Source organism: Bemisia tabaci, chromosome 3 (assembly GCF_918797505.1).
Source record: "Bemisia tabaci chromosome 3, PGI_BMITA_v3".
Lineage (NCBI taxonomy): Eukaryota > Metazoa > Arthropoda > Insecta > Hemiptera > Aleyrodidae > Bemisia > Bemisia tabaci.
In genome coordinates, this window is record NC_092795.1 from 22,740,494 (window position 1) to 22,767,672 (window position 27,179).

The window sequence follows — 27,179 nt, forward strand, 5'->3', positions numbered from 1 at the left end:
ATAAAATGCTATAAGGAATTGTGTAGAAATTCGTGTGCTTTTTAAATCCTTAAGTTTGTACGGAATCACCTTAATATTTACAAAACGCACATTATTTATTTATTTTTTTTTTTTTTTCATCAATTAAAATGAGAATAATCCATACAGAGTGTGCAAACATTTCAAAGTCATGAGTTGAGAAACGCTGACTCCACGAGATTAAATATTAGAGCCTAACACAAATCGGAGCGGCGGTGCACTGGCGCCTACAAACCTAACAGGGATACTTCACGCATTGCGCAATGCGTGAAGTATCCCTGTTAGGTTTGTAGGCGCCAATGTGCGTTTCGCGCTGGCTGCCCGCCCGTCGCGCCGCGCCGCAGCGTACCACGGCGCTTGAAGCAACTATTTTACACCAGAAGTATTGCACAGTATCATACGAAATTGAAGGCGCTCCAACATATTAGGAATGGCAGGCATCCTTCAAAAGTACGGAGCTTTCCTCGCAAAAAAATCAAGATACTACGGCCCAAAAAGAGAGCGGTAATCCAAAAACTCACTAAGTCCTAGCATCCGTAATTAGTAACGTTGAGCATACACTTTATCGCCAGGCTATTGCTTAATCGCCATCGGCTATAAAAGGCTGCAAGAAATTGTGTTGCCGGCTATAGAAGCTATTGGAAATCTTACAGCCGGCTATAGGTCTACGGTATTTTGGAACACAGATTCTACTGCCGATTTTTACCAGGGTGAAAATGCGATCAAAACAAACTCCACCCTAAAACAAAAAAAATATAATCTGTGCAGTGAAAAGTCTTGATTGCAAAGTTTCAAAATCTCCGCTCCTATTTAAATTCTCCAAAGCAGGACAAGCCGATCTCATTGCTTGAAATTGTCAAAAAATATTCTTCATGCAGGGTGGAAAACATTATCAAGAACTGGCATTGAAAAGTGAAAAGCTTTCAATGTAAGAATTAAAGCGTATGAAAGAAAGTTCGTCAAGTCACCAACAGTGGCGTGGCGTGAATTGCGATGTATCGATTGTTATGCCATTTAAACCTATGATAAAGAATCGATTATCAAGGTGTTCCCTGTCTATCGATCCTTTTCCATAGATTTAAATGGCATAACAATCGATATATCGCAAATTCACGCCACGCCACTGGTCACCAACCGAAATACGTGGCTCCCATAGTTTCACCATTGATGAAATTAACAGATTTCAGAATTCTTTGCATCTTTTTCGTCGCTTTCAAATTATTCCCAAATTAATTTTTTGCCAAAATCATCGATCAACGCCAACGTGAATGAAACTAATTTTACTTGAAGCAAAAAGGAAAAACGGAAAGCTGGTAGTGACCGTAACGGAAATAGGAACACAGCATTTGAAGAACAATTAGACGTTGGAATGGATTACTCAATATTCAATAAAATGACGAAATCGGATGAGAGTTCTCCGATTTGCAGGTGAACGAATCGCTCTGATGCGCGGGAAAGTCAGAATTTCAATAGGTAAGTTAACGCCGCCGCCATGTCTTGCGATCAGCGTTGAACTTTTTTAGGCCGAGTTTGAGGAAGAGCAGCTGCGGCTTTGCCCACCGCTATCCTCGGTCAATACGTCAGCAAAGGCCGTTGCTTCAATCATCTGAAACCATCAAATTAACGTTAATACACAAGAAAAAAATATTAAAGACATCTCAAAAATGTTTATTTCCAAATGAAATCCAATTCGTGTGTGAATAAACTGAAATATTAGTTGGTCTACACTTTGCAAAAAGGAACCAGGAGTAGGTATCTCAATGTTGCTAAGATTGTGCAATTTCTTTTGTCTCGGAAGAAAAACCTGATTATCCATAAACTGTTTCTATTTTACTCGCTAAAAACTGTAAATTTAAGACAAAAATTACCATGTATATTTCATATTTTTTCACGATTTCAGTACTTTTATTGCAAAGGATGAAGTTGCACAATCCTATAGCATCATTGCAATGCTTCTGGTTCCTTTTTGGAAAATGCAATCCAGCTACACTTCGAGGAGCATAATGATCAGGGCCGGATTAGCCGGGGTGCCGAGTTGCTATGTTCTGCAAATCGTTGCATGTGAAATGCCTTCAATTTGGAGAGTATGCAATCCGCAAATGTGGGGAAACCCCTTTTGCCTCCCAGCACCCTGGGCCACCGAGCGCTTATCCGGCCCTGGTTATAATGAAAGTTTTACTTCCTCCCCTCGGAGTCACGCAGGAAAAAAGCTAATTTTATGTGTCGCTCTCAAAATGTGTGAACTACTGTATACGTACAAATGTGTAAGTCAGTTAGTATATTTTAAGACATTCAGCGTCACAGGCTATTAACGTCTTTACAGAGAATTTTGAAACTACTGTATGTGTGATCTACTGTATATAACGCAGTGCAACTTGGACTTAAAAATTTTACCGTCGACTTTCGATGTAATAAGTTGAAAATTACCTTCAGGCAGCAGCTTCCTGCAATTCTGTGTGTGCTCGAAGTTGCCTTCGAGTGTTTTTTTGGATCATTTGTTGAACACATTCAGCGGAAACTTACTGTGCTTCTGTGATCTTCTCTCTGGCATCGTGTTATACAAGAAGCATACGGTGGGCCGTCCTGAGGCTGTCGATTGGCTATTTACAACCGTGACCATCGCCTCACTCGTGATGCCTGCGGGCCCAAGAAATAGAATGATAAGACCACTGCCTTGGTCTGTAAAATTGATAGCTCATAAAAAAAAAAATGTAGTTTGGAGACTTTAATTTAACGGATGAATGTCTGACAAGTTTCAAGCGTTCACCTGATAACATATCGATCGATAAAGTCGAAAAATGTGTATCTCGGATTAGATTAGTTTTTTTTCCTCCAAAAGAAAACTGCAGAATTTTTATCTTGATATTGCGTGTGAATTTTCCTCATTCATTGAAAATTATCCTCAGAAATTTTCAAAAAGGTATTATTGTTGATTTTTTTTAAACAAAAGAAGAGAAGACAAAGAAAAAGAGAGAAATTTTCACGATGGACGTTGTAAATCCGGACATTCGACTTGAATGAGTCAACGGGACGTTACGCTGACTAACTGTTACGGGGAAAGGATTTTCCGCGAAGAATGCTTTCGACAATTACAGACTGTGATTTATTTATGATTTTCACGCAAACTATTAGCACACTCATATCAGCAAAAGTTTATCACAAATCGATATGAGTTCCTTAAAAAGCCCCCAAACGGAGGAGATTCGTCGAAAGGAGTTGCTGGTTTATTCTAAAAACATTTGAAATGCTATTCATTATTCCTATTAAGATTTTGGTGAAATCAGCCTCTGTTAATCTGCCGTGCAACGCAAAAACGCCGTAAACGCCATTTTAAATTTTTTGGAAACAATGTATCATAGCACGAAAACTTGTGTACTTAGGGACAATGTTGTAATAGAATTTTTTCTCTAATACTATCAAGAATTTAACAGGAAAATTTGAAGTGCATAGGTAAGACAGCTTTTATTTTATAAAGTGTTGAGTCCCAAAAAACACAGGAACATCTCGATGGAGTTACGGCGTTTTTGCGTAGCACGGCAGTAATAGGCTATATCTACAATGCTTTATTAAGGGAAAATGCCGTATGAACAACCGGATATTTTTTAATTTCGGCTGATAAAAATCGAATATTACTGCTGATTTATGAATGTTTTCCTCTGATATTTTCACAATAATCTATTCGTATTTTGATGAAATGTGCCTTAAAATGTCAAAGAAAAACGTCCGAAATTATTATGAAAAAGTGTAATTTTAAAACAATTTGCAGCTTTCGAATATTTACAGGCGTTTCTCCTTTCGCAAGGGTGAGCAGCTCGGAATTTCGCGAGATATTGGAGAAATAACCCGTGGCTCATGACTTTTATTAAGTGACCCATTACCAAAAGTAGTTGAAATGAAAACATCCATTCAATGATGTGGAAGAGCCATTGTTTCGATATATAGTGAAGAAAATCAGTTACTTTCTTCCGTATCGAACACAGAAACTTATTTAACTGAAAAATATGGCAATTCTGGGCGGAAATACGTTTAGCTTCCAGGAATTCCTGATCTACATTCAGCAATTTTGGACCCATAGTTCGGTCAGCCTCTGGAAATTTCCGCGCCAAATTGAGCTTTTATGACTGAAAAGTGGGATCAATCTTACGCTTGATCAAGTTCGAGCTACAGGAATGTACTCTGGTAGTTGCGAAATGGAGCTCTAAGGGTAGGTTCCAGGACCACCTCTGGTCTAATAGAGCAGTGACAAGGAATTTTCACCGGGTTTTGGTGTAGTTTTCCCATGTAAAATACTAAAAAAAGTTCATAACAACACTTTTAAGTCTAAGGGGAGAAAAAGCTATTCAAAATCCGACCAGACTGGTTGTTTCGACCCTGGATTTGTTTAGTGCACTTTATAAACCCAACACGGAAAAAATTAAATGTTGATTTAGCATTTAAAATGTTAAAATAAAGGCCGTCAAGTTTCAAATGCTGATTTTACAATACAAAAATGCTAACACAACATTTGAATTTGTTCGTTTTACAATGGGCGTGGTTAAGTTAACATTTCTTCAAATGTATAATCAGCATTTGAAACTTGTCGGACATGTTTTTAACAATATGAATACTAAATCAACATTTAATTTTTTTCCGTGAAGAATGGTCAAATTCTCGCGTGCACGATGCAGCAACCTCGGCGTCATCACGAATCAAGGGATGAATTCATTTCTGTCGTGCTTACTATTCCGTTTAGCATCGAAGCTGGAAACAATCAGAGTTCGTCGAATAATTCGCGATTGTGTACTCGCTGAGAATTTAGGCCGTTAATTTTCCCTGGGTCAATATTGACTTTGAGAACGCTTCATTGACCCAGACCGCTCTGCTCCGGCCGCCGCCGCACCACACGCCGCACAGTGGACCGAGTCAATTAGAGAGGTCGGAGAGTTAGAGGAGGTTCAGTAAAACTGCAAATTTTGATGTTAATTTCGTCACATTTTCTACAATGGTGTTTCTAGAAACAAATTTCACGGAAAGACCCATGGAACCATTTAAAGAACCTCAAAGTTTTGTACAAACGGAGTTATAAGCTCTTAAAGTTTCAAAATTTTGTCCGACCTCTCCCATTGATTCGATCCACATGTGCGCCGCGCCGTCCGGGTGCCCTGTTGCAACGTGGAGCAATTTGAGGGAGCCACAGATTTGCTACAGAGTAATGCGCCTTCAATTGAGGATATAGGCATAAATACTTCCTGAGTGAAGCGAAGGAGCAATTGGAATCCATCCTCAATTCGGTGTGAACCATTGACTGAATTTCAGAATATTACTATACTTGCACGATTAAAAATTTTCGTGTTTATGGTTTCTTTGGGTTACTTTTTTTCGGTCAGATCAACCGAAAGGACTTGGTTGGTCGATCAAATTTTCGGGTTAAATTGACCAAAGCTGTAGGTTACTCTGAAAAATTTGGGGGTGGAGGTGTTCTGCTCAGAGACAAGAGACCCTCCACTGGCCTTGTAGCGACAGGTGGAAGCTTTTACTTTCGGGGTTTCAACAATTCCTTATGGACAATTATTAGTGAGCAACAGTCATCACCCTAGTTTCGGCTGTTGACTTACCTACATGGTCGATGATGAGCTTCGGATGACGTCACGAGCCAAACAACTTTCCCAAACGTCGGCCATTTTCGGCTTGTTTGCAAAACGAAACTGCCAACACGTTGTTGAACATCAACCATGTATGTAAGTCAACAGTAGAATGCTGAAGTCCCGAAAGTAAAAGCTTCCACCATGGCCAAGATACTAGTGGAGGGTCTCTTGGCTCTGGTTCTGCTGAACTAATGTATTATTGTTTCTCTCCTTGAGGTTGCGACTTCCGAGTCGCTAGCGCATTGAACTATATCATCAATGTGCTCCAAATTCGATCCTCACGGAAAAAAATGGATTGCTGATTTAACAATTAGATTGTTTAAAAATATGTTCGACATGTTTCAAATGTACATTTTACAAAAGTGGAAAGCTAATTCAACTACGGGAATGGTTAAATCAGCAGTTTTTATTGTAAAATCTACATTAAAACATGTCGGACACGTCTTTTAACTAAAAAATTGCGTTGAATCAGCAATGTCATTTTTTCGTACTGGCGGCTTTTTAACGAGGTTGCAAATTTTCAACCCAAAGCCTAGGTCAATGTAATCCAAAGATTTGGTCAATGTAACCAAAAAAAAAAAAAACCAACCAAAAAATATGAACTGCACGTTCAGGTTACTTTGTATTCTACTTTCCATATTAACACAAAATTGCCGTTACTTTTCTTACTGTGTGGGCTCATGCCATAACATAGTTAAAATGCTCTCATTAGGAGTTATAAATGGGCTATTTTGCAAGGAGGAGCCACTATATCTGGTTTTTCGGTATAAGCACCTATCTGCATAGAGCTTTTTAATAATACATGTTGTTTCAACAAAAATCCAGAACGACTTAAGGTTCATTATTGCAAAATTTAGTGCGTTAATAACTTAGTTCAATTTTTTCTGACTCATTTTAGAAACAACATTTGTCATTCCCTTTTCTTTACGGGTAGGTGTTTTTATATATCAGATTAAACCGGTGGTTCCCTGCTGCAAAATTTGTTCACATTTTAGTTCACTTGCGTGCAACTATTTCAACAGGAGGGATGCGTTATGCCTATACCGTCAATTGAAGGCGCGTAGTTCTGTAGCAACTCTATTCGATACTGAATACTGCATATGGTTTTAACGCGCAAATTTGAGTCTGCTTAGCCTTAGATCGTGAATACTCCTCTAGCGTGTTTAAAATGCCACCGCTAAGATGCGTCATAGAGTGATTACACTCACTGAGGTGATCTTCATGAAATTTTGGATGAAAGAAATCGAAAAAAATGATATTTTAATGTTATTTTAGGTATTATAATTTATTCATTTGGTGTTTTGAGTTTTGTGAGGAAAGCAGCGATGATAAGATGCCCGCATAATTTGATGACGTATGTCTTCTTCTATTTAAAATTCCAGATCGGCATAGAATACTTTGAATGTGATGAGTTAAACTTTAACTTTAAAATTGAACCTTATCGAAAAAAGAAACCTCTAAAAATGCACTGAAAAAAAAGTGAAGTTGATTTAACACTCTGGATGTAAAAAAAAATGTGCGAGAACTCATAAAGAGCTGATTAAACTGCCACAGCTGCTTTTTTAGCAATGTTAAGATGTAAAACTAACTGCCATTGCGGGTAATTTAGCATTTTGTGAGTTCTCGCACACTTTTTTACATCAAGAATGTTAAATCAACTTCACTTTATTTTCGGTGTTGTAACACTTTTCTCTCGCTTTCAGCTTGATGGGGCTTTTTTCATTTCAGAAACCGATTCTAAGGTGGTCTATGACAGTATCACGTATACCGCAATTACTTTAGATCGTAGACCATTGGAAAGAAGCAACATTGACAAGAAGAAGAAAAAAACAAACAAAACAAAACAAGAAAAACATTTTCTAAAGTTTTCAGTCAGTTGGGAACGAGGACGGTTTAATTTCCCGCATAATTTGACGCGAGTGTGTGCTTAATCGTTTGCACTGTGCATTGCAGAGTGCCTCTCTGAAGCCACAAATCAAGGAAACGACTTCCGCCAGAATTGAGTTCCAGCTTAAATTCAAAATGAGACAATCCCGGTGTTTACAAGCGGTAGCTAACTAACCATTTATTTCGTTAAGCTCCCCTTCGTCACCCCTCCCCCCATCCACCCACCTTTTCAACTCTCTGCCATTCCCTCTTGTCGCTCTCATCTCCTATCCCATAAAGAGCCACCTTTTTAACGGACGAGTGTACAGACTATCTTCGATCAAAAGTTAGTCTATTAATACAAGTATGGCCTCATGGAGGTATATATTCCGATTTTTTGGGGTAACCTTTTAAGATAGATATCAGATTGTAAGGTAGAAAAAATGTGTGGCTAATAATGGGGCTAAGGGAACATTTACCCCTTTAGGGGGTTGTATTGATATTGAGCGTCTACACAGGATCACAACTTTCTAAACGGGAAGTTTGCGGTCCACTCATCTGTGGGCTAACCCGATGTGGTTTGATGATGAAAAAAGGAGGAATTAGTACAAAGCAGGCTGGTCGTTGAAATTGGAAGACAAAACGATCGACAAAGAAAACATATGGTTAGATCCTATTGGTGGAAGCGGGTGGTTGCAATGAACAAAGGAGGTGGGCAATAGACTAACTAACGGCAACCCACGAGAGACCCTTTTCGTTAGTCCAAAGTTTCTCCCTTGGTCTATTAGAACCACCCATTACAACCAATAGGATCACTCCATACTTCTCATGTCTTCTTGTTGCATTGTTAGTCAATTTCAACAATCAGCCCGCAGAAAGCAACTTGGCGTTTATCAAAAACCCACTAAGTCGCATCAAGCTGAAGCGAAAAAAGAGAATAGAAGTTGAGACTTGACGTATAACAAGTGTTCTATTCTGCCGTGCTAAAGAAGAACGCCGTATGAACATTCGAGAGTTGCCAAATTTCCTCCGATAAAATGTATATTTTTGAGGAAATTTATGAATATTTTTCGATGAAATTTTCAGGAGCCTTAGGTGGAATTGCGTACAAAATTATCTGAAAAATGGAAAGGAAAATATTCATAATTTTACCGGAAAATTTGTGTTTTATCAAAGGCAACGCTTGAAGGTTCATACGGCGTTTTTCCTTAGCACGGCAGTATTGGTCACCACTTTTCTAGCTAAGTGCTCACACCGAATTTCATCAATCATCATCGTCGAATTTCGAACTTTGGCCCCACTGTATGACATTGCTCAGATTGTTAGTACGAGACCCCTAAAATGTATTGTCTCTGATTGGTTCTTATCAATGCACTTTGCGCGATTATCACTTTCCAACTGAAAAATCTCGAGAATGCCTGCGGCAATTATTTTCATTCATCGGCGCGCGGCGCGCAACTTCAACTTCTCGCGCGCCTAGCTGAAAGCCGAAACTTCGACTGGGAAAGAGTGATTATATTTACTGCGGCTCGGAGCGCCAGTGTCGCGCGAGATTTATAGCCAATTGTTAACATTACCGTTGCCAGATTTGGCAGAATCCACGAAATCCGCGCGCGAAAACCACCGCACAACCGACACAATCCGGCAACGTCGGTCGACGCGGTCGATTTTGAGCGTCGGAGATAAACGGCTCTCGAAACTTTTTATCGCCGCAACGAATGAGGTGCGCAACAAGAGCCATCAATTTCATCTCCGCAAGTCGCAGGCAAAAGAACGTAAGTCAATTTCGAGATAACCATTGACGCGCATGCCAACCCGCGGCTCAAAAAAAGTTGCATTTACGTCCTTTTTCTCGCGGAGCCAGGAAGTTAGATGGCCGTCATTCGCTCATTATTCAGCGCGAAGTTCGAGATTTGCCCCTCGATCATGTGTTGCAATCTTTTCCGTTCGCTTGAAACGGCGTAACTCAAATTTAAAACATACGAGTGATAAGTGTTTTTTGCGTTGATACACTGTTTACTCCATTGGAAGTGTGTGAAGCGTGTTTGCACTAACCCCCGGCTGTTTTGCAACTTGAGGAAGTTTTTAACTCCGATGAACATCTGGATGAAGTGTTGAGGTCCGACGTGTGGGGGGGGGGGGGCGACGTCCATGAAATATGGGAAAGGGTAGGGGTTGAGAGAGGTGATGAGGAGTTATAAAATGATCAATAGGGGAATATGTGCCAGAGAAGCGGGTGGGTGGGCGTTTGCCGCGGTACAGAGCCAGATGCGTTTAGAAGGATGGATAGTACATGAAGTGTACTGCCGTGGTAAGGAAAAATGCCGTATGAACCTTCAGGCGTTGCCAAATACCCTTTGATAAAACACGAATTTCCTCATAAACATATGAATATTTTTCTTTCAATTTTTCGTATGATTTTGTTCGCAATTTCATCTAAAGTTCCTGAAAATGTCAAGGAAAAATATTCAAAACTTGCCTCAAATTTAAACATTTTATCAAAGGAAATTTGGAAACTCTCGAATGTTCATACGGCGTTCTTCCTTAGCACGGCAGTGCAGCGCTGCGATAGGATAACGTATAGCTACGAGAGGTGGATTTTCAATATCGATGCATTTGACTGAGTTTTGCGAGATGTAGCATATTTGAAGTATGATGTAATGATGTCATTAGGGAAAGAAAACTGACTTGTATTTTGGAGGCTGGCCCCCTCTCGCATCCCTCTTGCACGAGGTAGTCGATCGGTCCACCTCAGGGTCATCGCTGCGCCTTGCTGATCCAGCAACACGGCAACTCGCCTGAAAAATTATCAAAGATTTTCGTAACGAACTTCAAAGTTGGTTAAAATATGCGTAGTGAAGTACAATTTTTCAATGGACTGATAACTATTGTTAGCTTCAAAAATGTTTGTAACTCTAGACGAAAAGTTAACGGGGAAAAGCAACGCATTTTGCTACAAAACATAATCTATTTTGCAAAAGAGAATCAGTGAAAAATGTAAAATTACAGTATAACAAGACAAGACCAACTGTCGAGAAGTTAATTTTTTCCTTATTGTATTGAATTCATTTAGTTTGTAGTAACTGTGTTTGAAAAAATAACGGCTTTTAATCAACGTGAGCATGCAGGCCACACGCTTCATTCATTGCTATGGAGCGTCATAATTTTGTTCTAAAGCTTGTGCGGCTAACGTATCCTTTAAAATTTCAAAAATTTACTCAATTTTTTATCATCCAGCGTGTTCCCGACATGATGTAACTTCAAATATCAGTGCAAGACTGGTTCATAGAGGTGGAGTGTGACGCAATGGGAGTTCAAATATATTTGAAGGCATTCGTTCATCGACCGCAAACATTTAATCTAAAACCCCAGGCAATGATTCATTGAAATCGATATTAACCTCAAACATTTGATCTCTAAAATACTAACCAAGCATGCTACGGAATCAATTAATTATTTCACTTATTCATCATTGAACCTGTGAGGTGAATTCTCATCATAATTTTGCTACCGGAGATAGCGAGCTTCTCTAAACTTCTTATCGTTTTCCCTTCACTTGAAAATGTGAACAAGCTTGTCTCAAATCAAAATTCAGATAAAGATGTAAAGCTCTTAGTTAGATGCCTCCGTTCTGCCTTTTTCTTATCCTCTATTCACGGCAGAAATCGAGGTTTTAAGGATGAACCTACAGAGTATCAAGAACGCACTGGTAACTTTTTCCTGCAGACCGAAACAACGCTAAACTTCATACGCAGAAATGGCCAACACGAACCAAAAATCGTCCGTTCATTCGTAACGCCTGCGAAAGAGAGCCTTCAAAGAGATCTAAATCCGGATACCACTATTCGAACTCGGGAGAGAGCATTTTGCCTATATTCCAAATTGAAGGCGACTTGATCAGCTGCAATCTGGGGTCCAAAATATATCTTCAGAAAGCGTTGACGTTGAGATTCCCAATTGCGCTGTAGTCATGATGTATCTCTCTAATTGGCCAGCAATAACCAGAATTTATTATCAAGATTCCGATGTTGCCTAATTTCCTATCAGGTTTTATTTTGTTGCGATGAGACGGAGCAACACACTGTTCTGAAATTTTACGAGGATAGATTTGATATCATATGGGAAACTCACGGAGAGTTTCAAGACGCCCGTGTTTAAAAAATAAAAGATAATATAATAATTAATAAACAAATGGACTATAAGTGTAATTAGGCTAATATTATTATCAGGCAATTCATCTTTTCCATGAGAAGGAACGTAAATTCATTTCAAGATTGCAAAATTGATTCGAACAATTCAATCTTTAACACGGAAATAATTTCGCAATTCCTGTCCAAAATTATGCTGATTTTTGCGCAAAATCAGAAAAAAACACCTGAAATTTTCATTTTGACCTGAAAATTTGCCCAAGAAAGTTTTGCATTGTTGAAAAGTAGTCACGCTGTTTCGTCCCGAAAACTACGAATCAGTCATATGTTCTTTTTGCATCATTAAACTCTCACCAGTGACAGTTTTCCGCGATTCGGAACCAATTATCCCCCATAATAATGTATGCACAACAATCGATTGCTATGAAGGCAGTATGCCTTACCTGGAATCAATTTCTCATGCCGCGCGGATATGAAATGAGAAAAACAAGCGTTGCCAACTTGCAGGGATCATCCATAGCTCTCCAGCCTAAACATTTCATCTATTTTCATAATTCTTTCCGAGGGCGGCTGAATCCTTCAAATGCAGCTCCCACCCAAGTTTTAATCAAGGACCTGTCCCCGTTTCTTACAAGGGTAGGGATTTTGAAATTTACGGCTTCATTGTTAAATCCGATGAAAATCTCACTCAGTCATGCGTTTTTTTCCCCTGACAGAGTAGTAAATACGGCAACCCTGCAAGTGTACAATTAATCATACGGTAGACTGGCCGAGAGAAATGAATTCCCGCGGTTTTTCTACGACTCTCTCGGAGGTGAGTCAGAATGAGTTCTGCCGTGCTAAGGAAAAACGCCGTATGAACCTTCAGGCGTTGCCAAATACCCTTTGATAAAACACGAATTTCCTCATAAACATATGAATATTTTTCTTTCAATTTTTCATATAATTTCGTTGGCAATTTCATCTAAAGTTCCTGAAAATGGTCGTATTTTGTTCGACGAAACAACTCGGAACATCTCGTAACAACCGTATTTTGTTCGGATGTTTTTTATGTTAAGGAGCGTGGCCTATTTTTATTCGTTTATTTATTTTGCACAATTTGGCAACGTTTTTGGAACATTATTTCGAAACAATCAGGACGTCCTCGGAGCTTGTTACGACTGTTGTGCACATTTTTTAACAAGATTTCTAACCTCACTTCTAGCTGCTTTGCTCTCATTGGTTGTGAAAAAGTGACGCAAATAACACAAAATCGGTAACATGAAACAATTGTCGCGGCGAACAAAATACGTCTAATGTCAAGGAAAAATATTCGTAACTTGCCTTAAAATTAAACATTTTATCAAAGGAAATTTGGCAACTCTAGAATGTTCATACGGCGTTCTTCCTTAGCACGGCAGAGTTTGCGGAGAGGGTAGTAGGGTGGGGGCGCCGCGAGTACACGCGACCGTGGTTGTAAAACGAGGGGTTCGGGATATTACCTATAGCCACGACCACATGAATTTGTCAGCTTCCCGGAAGGATGATTCCTGACCTTCCTCGGTTTCCGCGTGGGCCAGTAAAAAGGAGTACTACTCGTTAAAATGAGCTTGTGGTCGTGTAATTGAAATTTCATCCGTAACGTATTCATAGGAGCCGCCTTTAAATGACACCAGGCTTTTTTCCATTTTGGACCCCTCCCTTTCTTCTTCAAAAGGGGTTGTTAGGCAGTCCTGAACTTTTCCCCTCCCCATTTGAGTGCTTGGAGTTTGATTGATAAATAATGGACTTCATTGAGTGAGTGGTCCATCCGTGGATTTGAAGAAGCGCTACTGATGCTCCTTAATTCTCACCTTATAGATTTTTGAGTATCATTCATTCCAAAATAGCAATGTTTTAGATAGAAGGTCAATAATCAAAGTCAACCTGCCCTTCCTCAGTGTCAAAAGTACGGTGAAAGCACCCCTTTCTTGTAGTCTCGGGATAGTCTCTAATTGTCATCTCAACTTGAGAGAGAACGTTTACAAAAACTTATAATAAGAAAAATTAAATTTACAAGTTAAAACCTTATTTCAAAATCGGTGACACCTCCGACAAAATAAGCCCGACCCTCTCCAAAAGGGAAATTTCTCATTCCTAACTTTTGTCTCCCATAAATAACCTCAAAATATATACCTACTTAGGTATGTCTACGCATCTAATTCGGCTCTTGTAAGGGGGGGGGGGGTGTTAAATTACTCACTTTCCCTCTTGCCCCCTCCCTTTATATCCTATCAACTGCCCCGTCCTCCCTCTTGTCTCCTTCTTCCTTGTTCAGGGCTGGATTTACCAATAGGCTATAGCCTAGGGCGCAACATTTTGAGGGGTGCAACATTTTTGAGAATTTATTCAACAACGAGACTTATTAAATAATGTCTACGTTGTGGTTGACAAAGGTGTTTTTAGGGGTGAATTTGAACATTTTCCAGACACCTAACATCCTCCTTCTGATCTGAAGGGGAGGGGCGTCTGGGGGGACCCCCCTCCCCCACGAGAGCGCCTACTTTTAGGGGCGCCACCCTAAGTTTAGCCTAGGGTGCTAAAAATGTAAATCCGGCCCTGCCCTTGTTTACTTAATGTTAAGGAGAGAACTTACGCAGGGTCGGGCTCGCTGTGGAAGTCGGCGCAGATGTTGGGGCTGAGCCGGCGGGCGGGGAAGCAGCGGAAGTGGACGTGGTGGGAAGCGTGGTGGTGATGGTGGTGGTGGGAGTGGAGGTGCCCGAGGCGGGTGGGCGAGGAGGCGATCCCGCGCATGGAGGTCATGTTCTCGCGGTTGAGGCCGAGCGGGGCCCCCCCGCAGCCGATCACCGCCGTCCGGTGGTCCGCTCCCATGGAGCCCGTGCACGACGAGATGTACTGGAGCACCGACGACCGGAAGTGGGGGTGCGAGAGGCTGTACACGATCGGGTTGTACACCACCGAGGCCTGCAACACACACACACGAATATCAACCGGGGTTCCTTCGATGGAGAGAACGGAGGCGGGTAGAAAAAGGAGAGGAAGGGGAAGAAGAGGAGGAGGAAGGAGAAGAATAAAAAGAAGAATATGAAAAGGAAAAAGAAGAAGAAGTGGAAGAGGAAGAAGAGGAACACGAAGAAGATGAGGAATAGGAAGAAAGAGAGGAAGAAGAAGAAGAGGAATAGGAAGAAGAGGAGAAGGAACAGGAAGAAGAGGAGGAGGAAGAAGAGGAGGAAAAGAAGAGGAGGAAGAGGAAGAGGGGGAAGAGGAGGAAGAAGAAGAGGAGGAAGAGGAAGAAGAAGAACATGAAAAGGAAAAATGAGAAGAAGATGTGGAAGAGGAAGAGGAAGAAGAGGAATAGAAAGAAGAGGAAGAATGAGGATAAGGTCTGCTTGCTGATCATAATCATAAAGATTAATACCGAGCAGATTTCCTTGTGAATCAATAAAGAAACTAAAACCTGTCTAAAGGAGAAAAGATGCTTGTATGAAAAGCTAAATGAAAATCTTATATGAAAAGAAAAGTCACTTACATCAAGCAAAATCGCGCTTTCATTCAACTATTTTATTCTTGATTTAAAATGAAATCTTTTTGACGGCATACTTAAGAATGTTTCTGCACAAAACGAGTCTCTTTTTCCTCTGATGATATTCAAAAATTATTCTAAACTTTATTTAATATGGATGCTAGGACTTGGTGAGTTTTTAGCCTACCTCTCTCCTTTTGTGCCGTAGTATCTTGATTTATTTTGCGAGGAAAGCTCCGTACTCCGAGATGCCTTTCATTATTAATATTTTGGATCGCCCTCAATTTCGTATGATGCTGTGCAACATCTCTGTTGCGGGATAGTTGTGGGAAGCGCCGTGGAGGGCGACCAGCGCGGTACGCGCGATGGCGCCTTCAAACCTAACTGGGATACTTCACGCATTGCGCAATGCGTGAAGTATCGCTGTTAGGTTTGTAGGCGCCAAGGCGCGTGTCGCGCTGGCAGTCCGCTCCGCTCTGTGTTAGGCTCTAATATTTAAACTCGCGGAGTCAACTATTTTCAACACATGATTTTGAGATGTTTGCACATTTTGCAAGGATTTTTCTCTTTTAAATTGTTGAAAAAAAAAATATGTATTAAAGGAAAATACAATGTGTGTTTTGTGGATAATAAGGTAGTTCCGTGTTAACTTTCTAAATTAAATGATTTCCAAAGCACTTTAATTTTTTCTTCTATAGTTTGTGCTTTTATACTGAAAAAAATTAATGCACTCATGCTTCATAAATTATGGGTCGGGCCCTCATAGGGACTGTGAAAAATTTGATGCCGACCTATGAATAGAGATAGAGTCCATTTTAGTATGAGCAAATATTACATAAGAAGAGTATGTGTACTGTGAGTACATACCGTATGGGTCCAGCGTCTATACCGTATGGACCCAGCGTCCATACCGTATGAACGGTAAGTTCATACACATGCTTTTCCATACACAACATGTTTACGGCACATTTCTGCTCTAGTCTTGAAAGCCAGACCGTATGTGTGAGCAGTTCATACCTTAGATTTTCCAAGCAGTATAGACTCTCACCACATAACCATTTTTTTCAGTGTACTGCGTTGCAGAGTGGTGTGCGTGAAACCAAACGCTCACAATTGGACATTTTTGACTCTTAAAGATCGATGTACAGATAGGTTGAAACCAAAGAATGAGTGCTTCTTGGTTTTTTGCCTCTTTTATTCATTTTTGTATAGTTTCCTTCAATACAACTACGGATCATTCAGGTTAATATCGATGCTATCGCATGGAAAAGGTTTTACATATATTTGCCACGTTTTGAAAATGTAAATGTTTTTAAAATAAAGTAAAATTTTCATTTTAAAAAAAAGTATTTATAACGTATAGTTTCTATCGAAAACTTTAAGGATGGAAATAAAACCAAATATACACCAATGACAATTTGAAAAGATGATTCGAAAGAAGAAAGTAACATTTCATTTTAGAAAAGGTGCCATAACAACACCTTCTCTCTCTCTCTTTTTTCTCATTTTGGTATTTTCAATATAATATTACATACGGACTAAAATATGACGCTTGGATCAAGTCGCTGTTGTTTCATTTACGCGTGGACATAAACTACTGGACAAAACAAGTGCACAAACAAAAAATCGTTGACAAAAATCTTTGAGACGTAAATCGTTGACGGAATGTCCTGAAACCAAGACTAATTCAAAAAAAATATTTGTACCATGATTATCCAATGCAGATAGGGACCGCGTTTAACAGAAAGGAACTAAGCCACATCAGCCATTGCCAAATTTCACTGAGCAATTTAATTTTTTACATGAAAACGGTTGCGCGGATTTTCGTTCAAAGTTCAGTGAATTTTTTATATAGCACGAAGCCAATTCCTTAAAATTTCAAAGGAATCCGGACAAACGTTCTCTCATAAAAAATTTAATTTCCCATTTAAATCTGGCAATAGCTGATGTGGTTTGGTTCCTTTCTGTTAAACGCGGTCCATATATACACTGGAAAAAAACACATTGGATCTAGAGTTCAGACTCTTAAAAACGTCGACAAGAAAAAGTACTCTTGATTCAATTAGAATCTAGCTTAAATCAAGAACCAAGCCTCTTAATTTAAGCGGATTTCGTTTTGATTCAAGCAAAAATCCGATTTAATCGATAGTATTTTTTCTTGTCAATGTTTTCAAGAGTCTGGACTGTAGATCCAATATGTTTTTTTTCCAGTGTACTTTTGTTGGTGAGCCAGAAATAGTGGTTGTAAAATGTATTCCAAATGGCCATGTTGCGTGGTTTGATATTACAATTTTTTTTTTTTTTTTTTTTTTTTTTTTTTTTTTTTTTTTTTTTTTTTTTTTTTTTTTTTTTTCATTTTCCAGTTTGAAGGTTTCGATCTTTGGTCAGAGTGTTAAGCTGACTGACCTTGGCGAAGAGGGCCGGGAGTGCGGAGACCCAGGGAGTGATGAGTAGCGGGTTGCCGAACTGTCCGATAAGGGTGACGACGGCGTAGGGCGTCCACGCGACGAGGAAGAGCACGACCAGCATCAAGATGATCTCCGCCGTCTTCACCGTCGAGCGGGCCGGAGTGTGCGGAACCGGGATCCGCGACGACAACGAGTAGCCTCCGCCACCTACCGGGGAAAATCAAAACTAAATATAAAGACATCGATCAAAGACAAAGACAAGAGACCCTCCACTAGTATCTTGGCCATGGCGGGAGCTTTTACTTTCAGGACTTCAGCATTCTACTGTTGTCTTACCTACACGGTTGATGTTTAACAACGTGTTGGCAGATCCGTTTTGCAAACAAGCCAAAAATGGCCGAAGTTTAGGGAACCTGTTTGGCTCATGGCGTCACCCGAAACTCATAATCCACCATGTAGGTAGGTCAACAGCGAAATTAGGGTGATGACTGTTGCTCCCTTTTAATTGTTCACGAGGAACTGTTGAATCCCCGAAAGTAAAAGCTTCCACCTGTCGCCAAGAGGCCGGTGGAGGGCCTCTTGTCTCTGATCAAAGACTATTAAAGATCAAAGAAAATTAATTACCGACCCTCCAGCTTCTAGCCTCTTGGTAACGAGTGAAAAAGTGTACTTCCGGGATTCAACATATTATCTATCGTGGAATTGACTCCACTCTTGCGGCGCGAATTTCACGAACGCACATTTTTATAGGGAGAGCGCTGATATTTCAAAATATGGAGCTCTTAGGGCCTACTTCCCGAATCAATTTTCGATTCAGAATGGTGCTGTAGAGTGCGTAGTAATTCCTATTTTCGTTGTTTACATTCGATGGCCGCGTCTCCGTGTATCGAAAACAATCGAATATGTACCGAAAACGTGACCCGACGTAACACGGGAATCTCGGACTCGGGACCTGAAGAATGCTTAAAAGTGGCGCCAGCTCTTTTACATTTACGTTACAACTCAATGTACTCTATGGAAATTTCTAACACTGTAGGTAGCTAGTATGGGTATTCGGCCGGCTGATTTCAACCGAAAAACCAACATTTCCGACCGCGGTCTGGCCAATTGTCGCTCCTCTGACATAAGGGCGTATCTTGATTCCCATATGAGCCCTATTTTACATGTAAGTCAATGCTTTCTGAGGTTCATGCGGATATCGAGATACATCCTCACGCCAGAAGACCGACGAGCGTCGTTCCTCTGACGTAAGGGCATATTTTGATTTCCATATGAGCCCTGTCTTACATGTAAGTCCATGCTTCCTGGGGTTCATCCGGATATCGAGTTACGCCCTTACGCTAGAGGATCGGCGAAATTAGCCAGCGGTGGCGGTCCAAAATTTATCGGGCCGACGCGACCGAGGACGCAGGGAGCGCGCCGATTGTTAATTCCTAATTTGCATTGAGTGCTCTGATCCGCGATCCGCTAAGTGCATAAAGCATGATCGATTCCCGGAAAAGTTGCCGGGTTACAGGTCGAAGGACGAGGCCGTATTTCACACCGGTTTCGCCGGGACAAAATAAGCAACCCCGTCCCGCGCGCAAACCCAATTATGCACCCGGGGCGCAAATAGTGGGGCTCATATTTACACTGCAACATGCGTCAGTGGGATTGTCCCGCAAGTTTTCGGTACCGATGAAATACGGGAATGAGCTACTCCGACACGAAAACCATTATTGATGAGCGGGCCGCATTAGCCGAACGAGATCCGGCTAAAGCCGTCTTCAAACGATCAGAATGAGGTGTTCGAAATGGATAATCGATGAGTCGTTGGTGGAGTGCCTATATCTACCGTGACAGCGAAGAGAGCAGCGAGTACATTTCTGTAAGAGCGATGGTTAGCACATGCTTTGATATGTGTCGCAGGAAATTGGCAATCGCCGGCAATTTACAAGCCAGCGGTGAATGAATATAGAAAATCATAGAATTCAAAAAGACAAGAACAAGATTAGCGTGCTGATTATGTTGCCTATAACGTAAATAGACACTTTTCCATCCTTAAAAACATGGCAGGAATATGCACACTCAGGAGAGCGTGTAGTAAACGGCGTGACATTAGTTAGGTTGAGATCGGATAAGCAACTAAACTAACATCGTGACAATGCGTAGAGTATATCACAAAAAATGAAGGCGCTTCAAGCCGAGCTCATACTTCTGAAGACCATAACCTTTAAAAATTGCATCATGCTGATGCGCATTGAACACGTAAAAACATAAAAGATGAAAACTTTGCTAAGATTGAAGGCGTAGCCAAAAAAATGTTCGCGGAGGAGGGGGGCTTACGGTCGAATCTCCTCCAGAAAAGCGAGGAGTCCGTAGGTGGACAATTCCTTAAAATCACAAGAAATGACGAAGAGAGGGGCCCAGACCCTCTAGACCCCCCCCCCCCCCTCCATAACGCCGCACTGGTGAAAGCATTTTCAAAGGAACCTATAATTGTCGCATGGAGCCAATTATGCGCTTGTATTTTGGTCATAGAAATATCAGCTAAACAGAGTAAGTATCCACCTGTGGCTTTGATGTTGGCCATCTCCTTGCCGTGCGCGAGGATGGTGATGAGGATGAAGGTGTAGCAGTAGGTGATGATTGAGACGGGGATGACAAAGCCGAAGAAGAGGAGGTAGACGTAGTAGGCCCGGTTGGCTGGCGTCCTGGTCATGTAGTCCCACGAACAAGAGGTCAGGAACCCCTCCAGAATGTACCGCGACCAGCCGAATAGCGGTGGCAGAGTCATCAGCAGACAGTAGATCCACGCCATCACGCATACCTGCGAAACAAAAAAACTTCCTGCAATAAACCCCATGTTACTGACAGTATTACGTTGATGAATGAGTTAAATCAAATTTTTAAAAATAATTTCCAGTCTATTACATACAGTCCTAGTCTATTACAGTCTAAAGTATTCTTACATATGGATGTGAAGTTTGGTAGCTGAAGGAACGGACACAGGGGATGCTAAGAGCAAGGGAGATGGATTTCCGGAGGAGATGTTGGCAGGAATGTCTAGAAGAGATCCGCAATGAAAGAGTACGTCAGATCATGGAAGTCGAAAATGACGTAGTATTCGACGTCATGACCAGACAGCTTGTATAGTAAGTATCTCGGAGCGGGTTTTAAACGACAAAACAAAAAAATATACCTACACTAAATTAATATCCGGGAGGAAACCCTTTTATAATGCGCCATTCAGGGATGCCAGAACCTGAAAAAATGTGCCCAACGCACGACGCACGTTGAGCTAAAATTAGGAACTGAGTATTAAAAGATACCTCCGTCGTCGCGTCGGAAGTTTCAAATTTGAACGTATCAAAGTGATACTTATTTCTAAAAGCGAACAATTTAAACGCAATATGAACCATTAGCGGCACGCACATAAAATGAAAGTGACAGTGGGCGCCTTGGACGTTATTTAGACGCGAGCAGTTGCCAAATAGCGAGAAGAAATCGACTGAATGAAACCTGCGGAAGGGATTTTAAAGTTTTGCCACCTTGACTATATATCATTGTCGATAATCGAAAAATGCGTATCTCTATTAAAACGTTCCAAAATCTTTGGCCTTGTTCTTTTTTTGGAAGGAAAACTGACCAAAATACCTGATTGAGATTTTCTGTGAATATTTTTGAAAAAGTGAGGAAAGCTCGCAGATAATTGCAAGAGAAACTACTTGTTGCTTTGCTTTTAAGAAAATAAAACACGAGAACATATTTGCATCGTTCCACTCGGAGGCACTCATTTTCGAACTTTAGTTATCCATATCTCGTTTTCCTACCAAAAACTGTGGTTCATTTTTGTCCTAGTATTATTCCAGAACAGCCTCTACAAATCTCGTAAAACTCAGACTCTTATAAGCATTCAACTTTGAATTATAAGGGAGTTCACCTAGCTGCGGAAACAGTTGAAGCATCTTTGCATAGAGACAGAATTTAAAATATGACGCGGGTTTCTTCTCAATGTGGGTCGCGAAATAAAAAAAAAAAAAAAAAAAAAAAAAAAAACAAGCAGTGAACTCCAACACAATGTGTTGATAAGGCGCGTCATTAACTCGCACATATCAACCCCTTTAGTTTTCATTTACAGAGATTTCAAAAAAGGCAAGCAGCACAACAGGAGAATTCACGATCCAACACTGCAAGGTCAACGACGCACCTTGACGAGACCGTGTATTGTGAATCTAGAAAGCTATTCGAACAAATTTAAGTTTTTTGATCCGCCTCAAGCAAAATCTTATCAGATTCTTGAGGAAAAGTGCTACGGAAAAATTTAAGCGAAGAAAGGAAAAATTCTGTCGAATTCCTAGAAGATAAAGTCGATTTAAAGGTATTTTGGGGCTAAAATACCCAAATCACCGGTATTATAAATCCCGTTATATTATTGAAAAGAAATTGACTCGATATAAATGCAATTGTATTAAATATGTCTTGATTTTGTTATTTTAAACGTCTTTTCATGCAAAGAAGCTCAACCATGTCCATGCTTTATTCATTCATGAATTGAAAGTAAGCAATCCACATCCCGAAAATCTACCGATTTGCCGTAAAAAATCGCAGAAACTTGATATACCAGGTCGATGTACCCACTCTTTGAATTTACCAATCAATTTAGTGAGTGCACGTAGGTATGTGAAAGTCAAAATGCTATAGTCATTTTGGGTGCATTCATTTTTCATGAAACAATTGTAAGTAATTTCAATCCCGAAAAACCATAAATTTTCCGTATAAAATCGAAAAAATCAAAATATGTCGACTCCCTGACGTGAAAATTGAATTCTACGTGTGAAAATACTTATGTATCGATATGCTGAACAGAATGCCCGCCTCTCCTCGTAATGTACAAACCGTTCCTATACTCATCTTAAAATTGTTCTCAGAGCTTTGTGTTATTATCAGCTTCCATTTAAACCCCGGTTTGATGGCCGAATCGGCTGCCCAAAAAGCAAGCCATTTTTGAAGGGCTCTATGAGAAATTCGTGATATTATCAGCTCTCAGGAAATCACCTCATGGGTAAAATTGCTGATATAAATCGAGTGCTTAAAATAATCGTATTCAAGAAACTAAGGCATTAAACTATGGAGTCAATTTCGTTTTAATAATATAACGGGATTTACTTGTCTTCAGGTCAAAACTCATACAAGGAAGCCCCTTGCAAGAGGCTAATTTTTTGTAATTTCACTCAATTTTTTCTCCTTTTTATAATTGAATTGCTTGTCACATTCTGAGGTCAATCATATTAAATTGTAATTTATACATTCCCCCCCCCCTTCATTTTATTTTTTGTTTGGAGAAGTTTTGTTGATTTCTTCGGATTTCGAATACTGTAACTTCTCTTCTATTTGGCCGATTTTTATGAATGAGACCTCTTTTAATTCGTGTTTTAACGGAGAGTAAGGAAAAAATTGCTAAAAACTCGCGAAACAATTTTTTTTGAAAATTGGACGAATCCTAGCGTGACGGTGAAATGGTTAATGAAGCGTAAGTAATTGGGCGAGGGGCTGAGGATCCCGGCATCGCTTGGCAACCGTCATTAGCTATTGTTCGTCGAGACGCCGACGCAGTGAGCAGGAGCGTGGGAAAGAGAGGGGTAAGTGGATTCCTGTATGAGCCACGTTTAGCTAATGGTCTAATGAGTCTCGAGGCTCATCACAGATTGCACTTACACAGATTGCACTATCAGAGCACGGGTACCAACTTTTGGAAATTATAACCGAGGTTACAGATCTGTCAAAGCAACGTTTTGAACAAAACGGAGGAGTTAAATTCTCATTTCGAGAGTGCCGACCTGCTCAGCCATCCTCGAATCAATTCGCTTGATTCTGCTTATATATGCATATTTTAAATCAGCGCGTCGCATTCTTAGGCTTTTTTTGAAAAAACCAAGTAACGTAGACTCTTGGTATTCACTGCACATAAACTAATGAGCCCCAGAATGAGAAACAACTTTAAATCATAATTATTGATGGATAAATAAACTTTTTACACGCTTTGGAAAATCTCAGAAGTTCGCGGTAGTCACTTTTCGGTAAGGAACTAAGGGACTCGGTTATTGTATCGAGCAGGGTTCGAAACGATCGCAAAGGCGGTATACTACGTATACGCGCCAAAAAAAAAAAAAACTTTCGTTCATATCGGACAGAAAAGTTTTCGTTCCAGGAAACCGAGGTTTTCGGTGGAACCGAACTTTGGTTCTATTAACCGAATTTTTCGCTCGCCTTGCTAAATTTTGTATTCTCCACCACAGACTCATCCATTTACTTTAACAGTCCTTCAGGTTCTATGGCAGAATTTTTCGGTTCACCAGGATTGAAAATATCCGGTTTCCATGAGATTTTTCAAAAAAGCACGTTTTCCGTGACCAAAGTTTCTTTCTTTGTCAAAACTCAAATTTTAAAGAAGTGACTTTCAGGCTCAGTCGCTAGTCGTAGCAATCATAATATTAAATTCACACCCATTTCTAGAGAATTTGACTAAAGTTGAGATTACTAAACCTTCCATAATCCTAAATTAAACAACTCTTCTAGGTTTACTCTAAACACGCACTCTCTTGCCCATACTCTTAGAGCTTGGAATTTAATTTTAGACAAATATCATTGGCACAAAATTGCTCATTTTTCTTGCAGCGTTGCTCACAGCAAATAGGTTACATCATGATTTTCGGCACTTGAATCAAATTCGTTAAAATTTCCTCTGTTATACCAAGGACCAACATTGATATGTAACTCCTGACGTAAACTTCTGATGCAACTAAACCTGCTCCGTAGCTGTCCGCATTGCATGCAGATACATTGAAGGCACTTTCAATTTATTCGATTGTATCTATCCGTCGCCGTACGCCACTCATGTACTGTTCTTTGAAACTTAGTGGACGAATGATTTCCCGAGTTTGCCCTACAGTTATTGAGACAATCTACCAACCCTGTAAAACAGTAAACAGCGCCGAAAAAGAGTGATAAACATCTCCGGGCGTCCATCTGAAAAGTTCCTTGAGGGGAAAATGAGGCCTTTTCATTTTATTGTCGCGGAAGAACGAGGCGTTGAATGCGCATTCAAATGATTCGGGCCGAGTTTACCGCGCTTCGGACGGAATTGTGACGAAACTGGAGAGGAAACTCGGAGATTGCGGAGGAGGACGCATTCCTAAATTTGAGCAAGCGAAACGAGCCCGATTTTTCAGGTGACATCGCCTTGAAAAGGTCAATGGGGAGCCAATTCGGACAACAATAATTACTGGGTCACTGATTACTTTTGTGGTTGGTTTCACGATAACTGGAATAGTTTTGTCACCGTAACAGACAACACATTTTTCAGCCATATTTTTAGAAGTAATGATAATCACTCGATGTTTTTTGCATTAATCTACACAGGGTTACGTGTTATAACGTGTTTCAAAGATTTATCGCTCTACTTTTCAATTTTAATAAATAAATGACCGGAAATGTGCTGTCTGTTAGGCTGACTTTTTACCGCACTTCAGACAGCACATTTTCGGAATTTACATGATATTAATTGAGAAGTAGAGCAATAACTCATTAGAAAGCGTTATAATACGTAACCCTCTGAAGATTAATGCGAAAAAATTCGAGTGATTATCATTTCTACCATTATTCCAACCACATTCAAACCATTATTCCTCGTGATTCATCTATAAAATCATTTATGTGCATAGAGAAAAGGAAGAAGCCTCCAAATCTGTAATAAAATACCTTATCTGCCAAACATTCAAATTTGACTTATTGGTAACATTGCATTGAGTGAAAACAATTTTCCCTGAAAGTTCAAAAATTAAGGGAGATGTGACGTCCTGAATTTTCAAAACAAAAATTATTCTCAAATTTCGTGCAAAGGATTTTGTGCGATTCTCGTCATCTATCAAAGTGATTAAATCAACATCAATTACCTTTTATTACGTCATTTTCCAGGCATTTATATAAAAGATAACGTTTGAGAGCGTGAAATGTTATTATCATGCTTCCCACAATGTGGAAGTTAAACTTCAGCGTAAAAGGACAAAGATCTATTATACGCGGAAGTTGACAGTAAAAGACTATGTATCGTATGTAACTGGTCTATTTACGTGGAATACCAATTGAGTCGTAATTTCGTGAAGCGTTCACTGTCATGTACGCGTGCAATGCGATGGCGATATTTTGGCATACTAGTCGAATATTCACTATTCAATTCAAGTAATTATAAGACTGATTTAGCAACCGTGGAAAGGAAAACATACCGATTTCCGGGAAAAGTTACTTACTGGCTTCGGCCTCTGAGCAACTGAGGGATGCAGTGGGAAAAACTAACACTTTTGCAATTCCATTGCTGTCAAATTTTCATTTTTTAAGATGCGCTTCAATGGTTACGCTTCCGTTTTCATTTTTTTACATATTGCGTACGCAAACAAAATCAAAAAGCTGGAAGCTGAAATTCCACTCCAGCAAAACTATGTCTAGTTTCTGCCTGAGCGGTGACCTTATTTGAACATCATTCAATGCAGAGTAACCAATCACCTCAAAATGATTTCGTGTGCTTTTGTGTTGTTCACTCAAACGAGATTTCATCCTCAACTTCCACATTAAACCGGGCGGAAGGTAGGTCAAGCTATGCGAATCTGCACTATTAACTGAAACATAGGTTATATTAATCGTTACGTCATTGTAGGGGTCTTCCGATGTCTCAAATTAGATACCAACAGTAGAAATGACGTGACCTCTCTCCATGATATCTATGAGAAAGAATAGATAGGGAGCTTGGAGGACAAGCACGGCAGTAATAGCGTCTGAATGAGGCACACACTCGACCGGCCGTGACCGCTCCCTGGATTTAATTATTCGATCTAGAAATGATTCCCAGAGAAACCGCGTTGGATTCCTCCATGATCCCAAGCAGTCCCCGCTTCAAAATATTTCCACAAGGAATTCGTTTACGAACCCATCCGCCGCAGAGTGTAGGCTGAAGCCAAACATCTTTCGTATCGCGCTCACATTTGAAAGGAAATTCAACGGAAATGTTTCTTCGAACAGCGATCTTTGCGTGTGGAAAATGTTTTTAGAGAAAACTTTGACTTCAAGTATTGGACGTTGTCGCGCAGTGAATAAATCCTCTAGGTACATCAACCCCATTTCACTTCGTATTGTGGTTTCTTAGACGCAGAAATTAAACTGTTAGGTAATCAACGTTGCGATTTATTATTCTACCCGCAAAATATGTCGTCAGTAGTGTTGAGCATTTCGAGGCGAATATAATATTGATTTTTCTTCCGGTCACACGCAAAAATATGTAAATTTGACGAATGAAAACATGTTTTTCTAAAAAAATCGGATTGTTCAAGTCAATTTCACAACGATGGCAGAGAATTACATTCCTTCGCCTGAGAACCAACAACTTGGTCCACCAAAATATTTTGCGCACTACCGCAACGGAAAAACAATTTCTTATTTTAGCAAACTCATTTATTATAGGAATGAAGAAAAAGATTGCGTCGTAGACGATGAACGATAGAAGATGTTCAAAAATATAGAGTGAAATACTTATGAAGTGAACTTACTACACAGTAAAAAGCGATTTTGCCAGGGCAGTCTC

The 27,179-nt window shown here is 40.1% G+C and overlaps 1 protein-coding gene across 7 annotated transcripts in view; it reads right to left on the minus strand.

The window, feature by feature from the left end:
* Positions 1 to 1,282: 1,282 nt before the first annotated feature.
* The window catches only part of LOC109029902 (melanopsin), a 118,898-nt gene continuing 93,001 nt past the window's right edge, over positions 1,283 to 27,179 (minus strand). For all 7 annotated transcript variants that reach the window (XM_072298031.1, XM_072298029.1, XM_072298030.1 and 4 more), the window contains 6 exons: positions 20,117 to 20,375; positions 17,565 to 17,773; positions 14,271 to 14,599; positions 10,197 to 10,306; positions 2,446 to 2,655; positions 1,283 to 1,624 (listed from right to left, as the gene is read on the minus strand). In XM_072298031.1, coding sequence (XP_072154132.1) covers positions 2,510 to 2,655; positions 10,197 to 10,306; positions 14,271 to 14,599; positions 17,565 to 17,773; positions 20,117 to 20,375 — 1,053 coding nt within the window. In that variant the 3' untranslated portion in view covers positions 1,283 to 1,624; positions 2,446 to 2,509. The remainder of the gene's footprint in view (positions 1,625 to 2,445; positions 2,656 to 10,196; positions 10,307 to 14,270; positions 14,600 to 17,564; positions 17,774 to 20,116; positions 20,376 to 27,179) is intronic.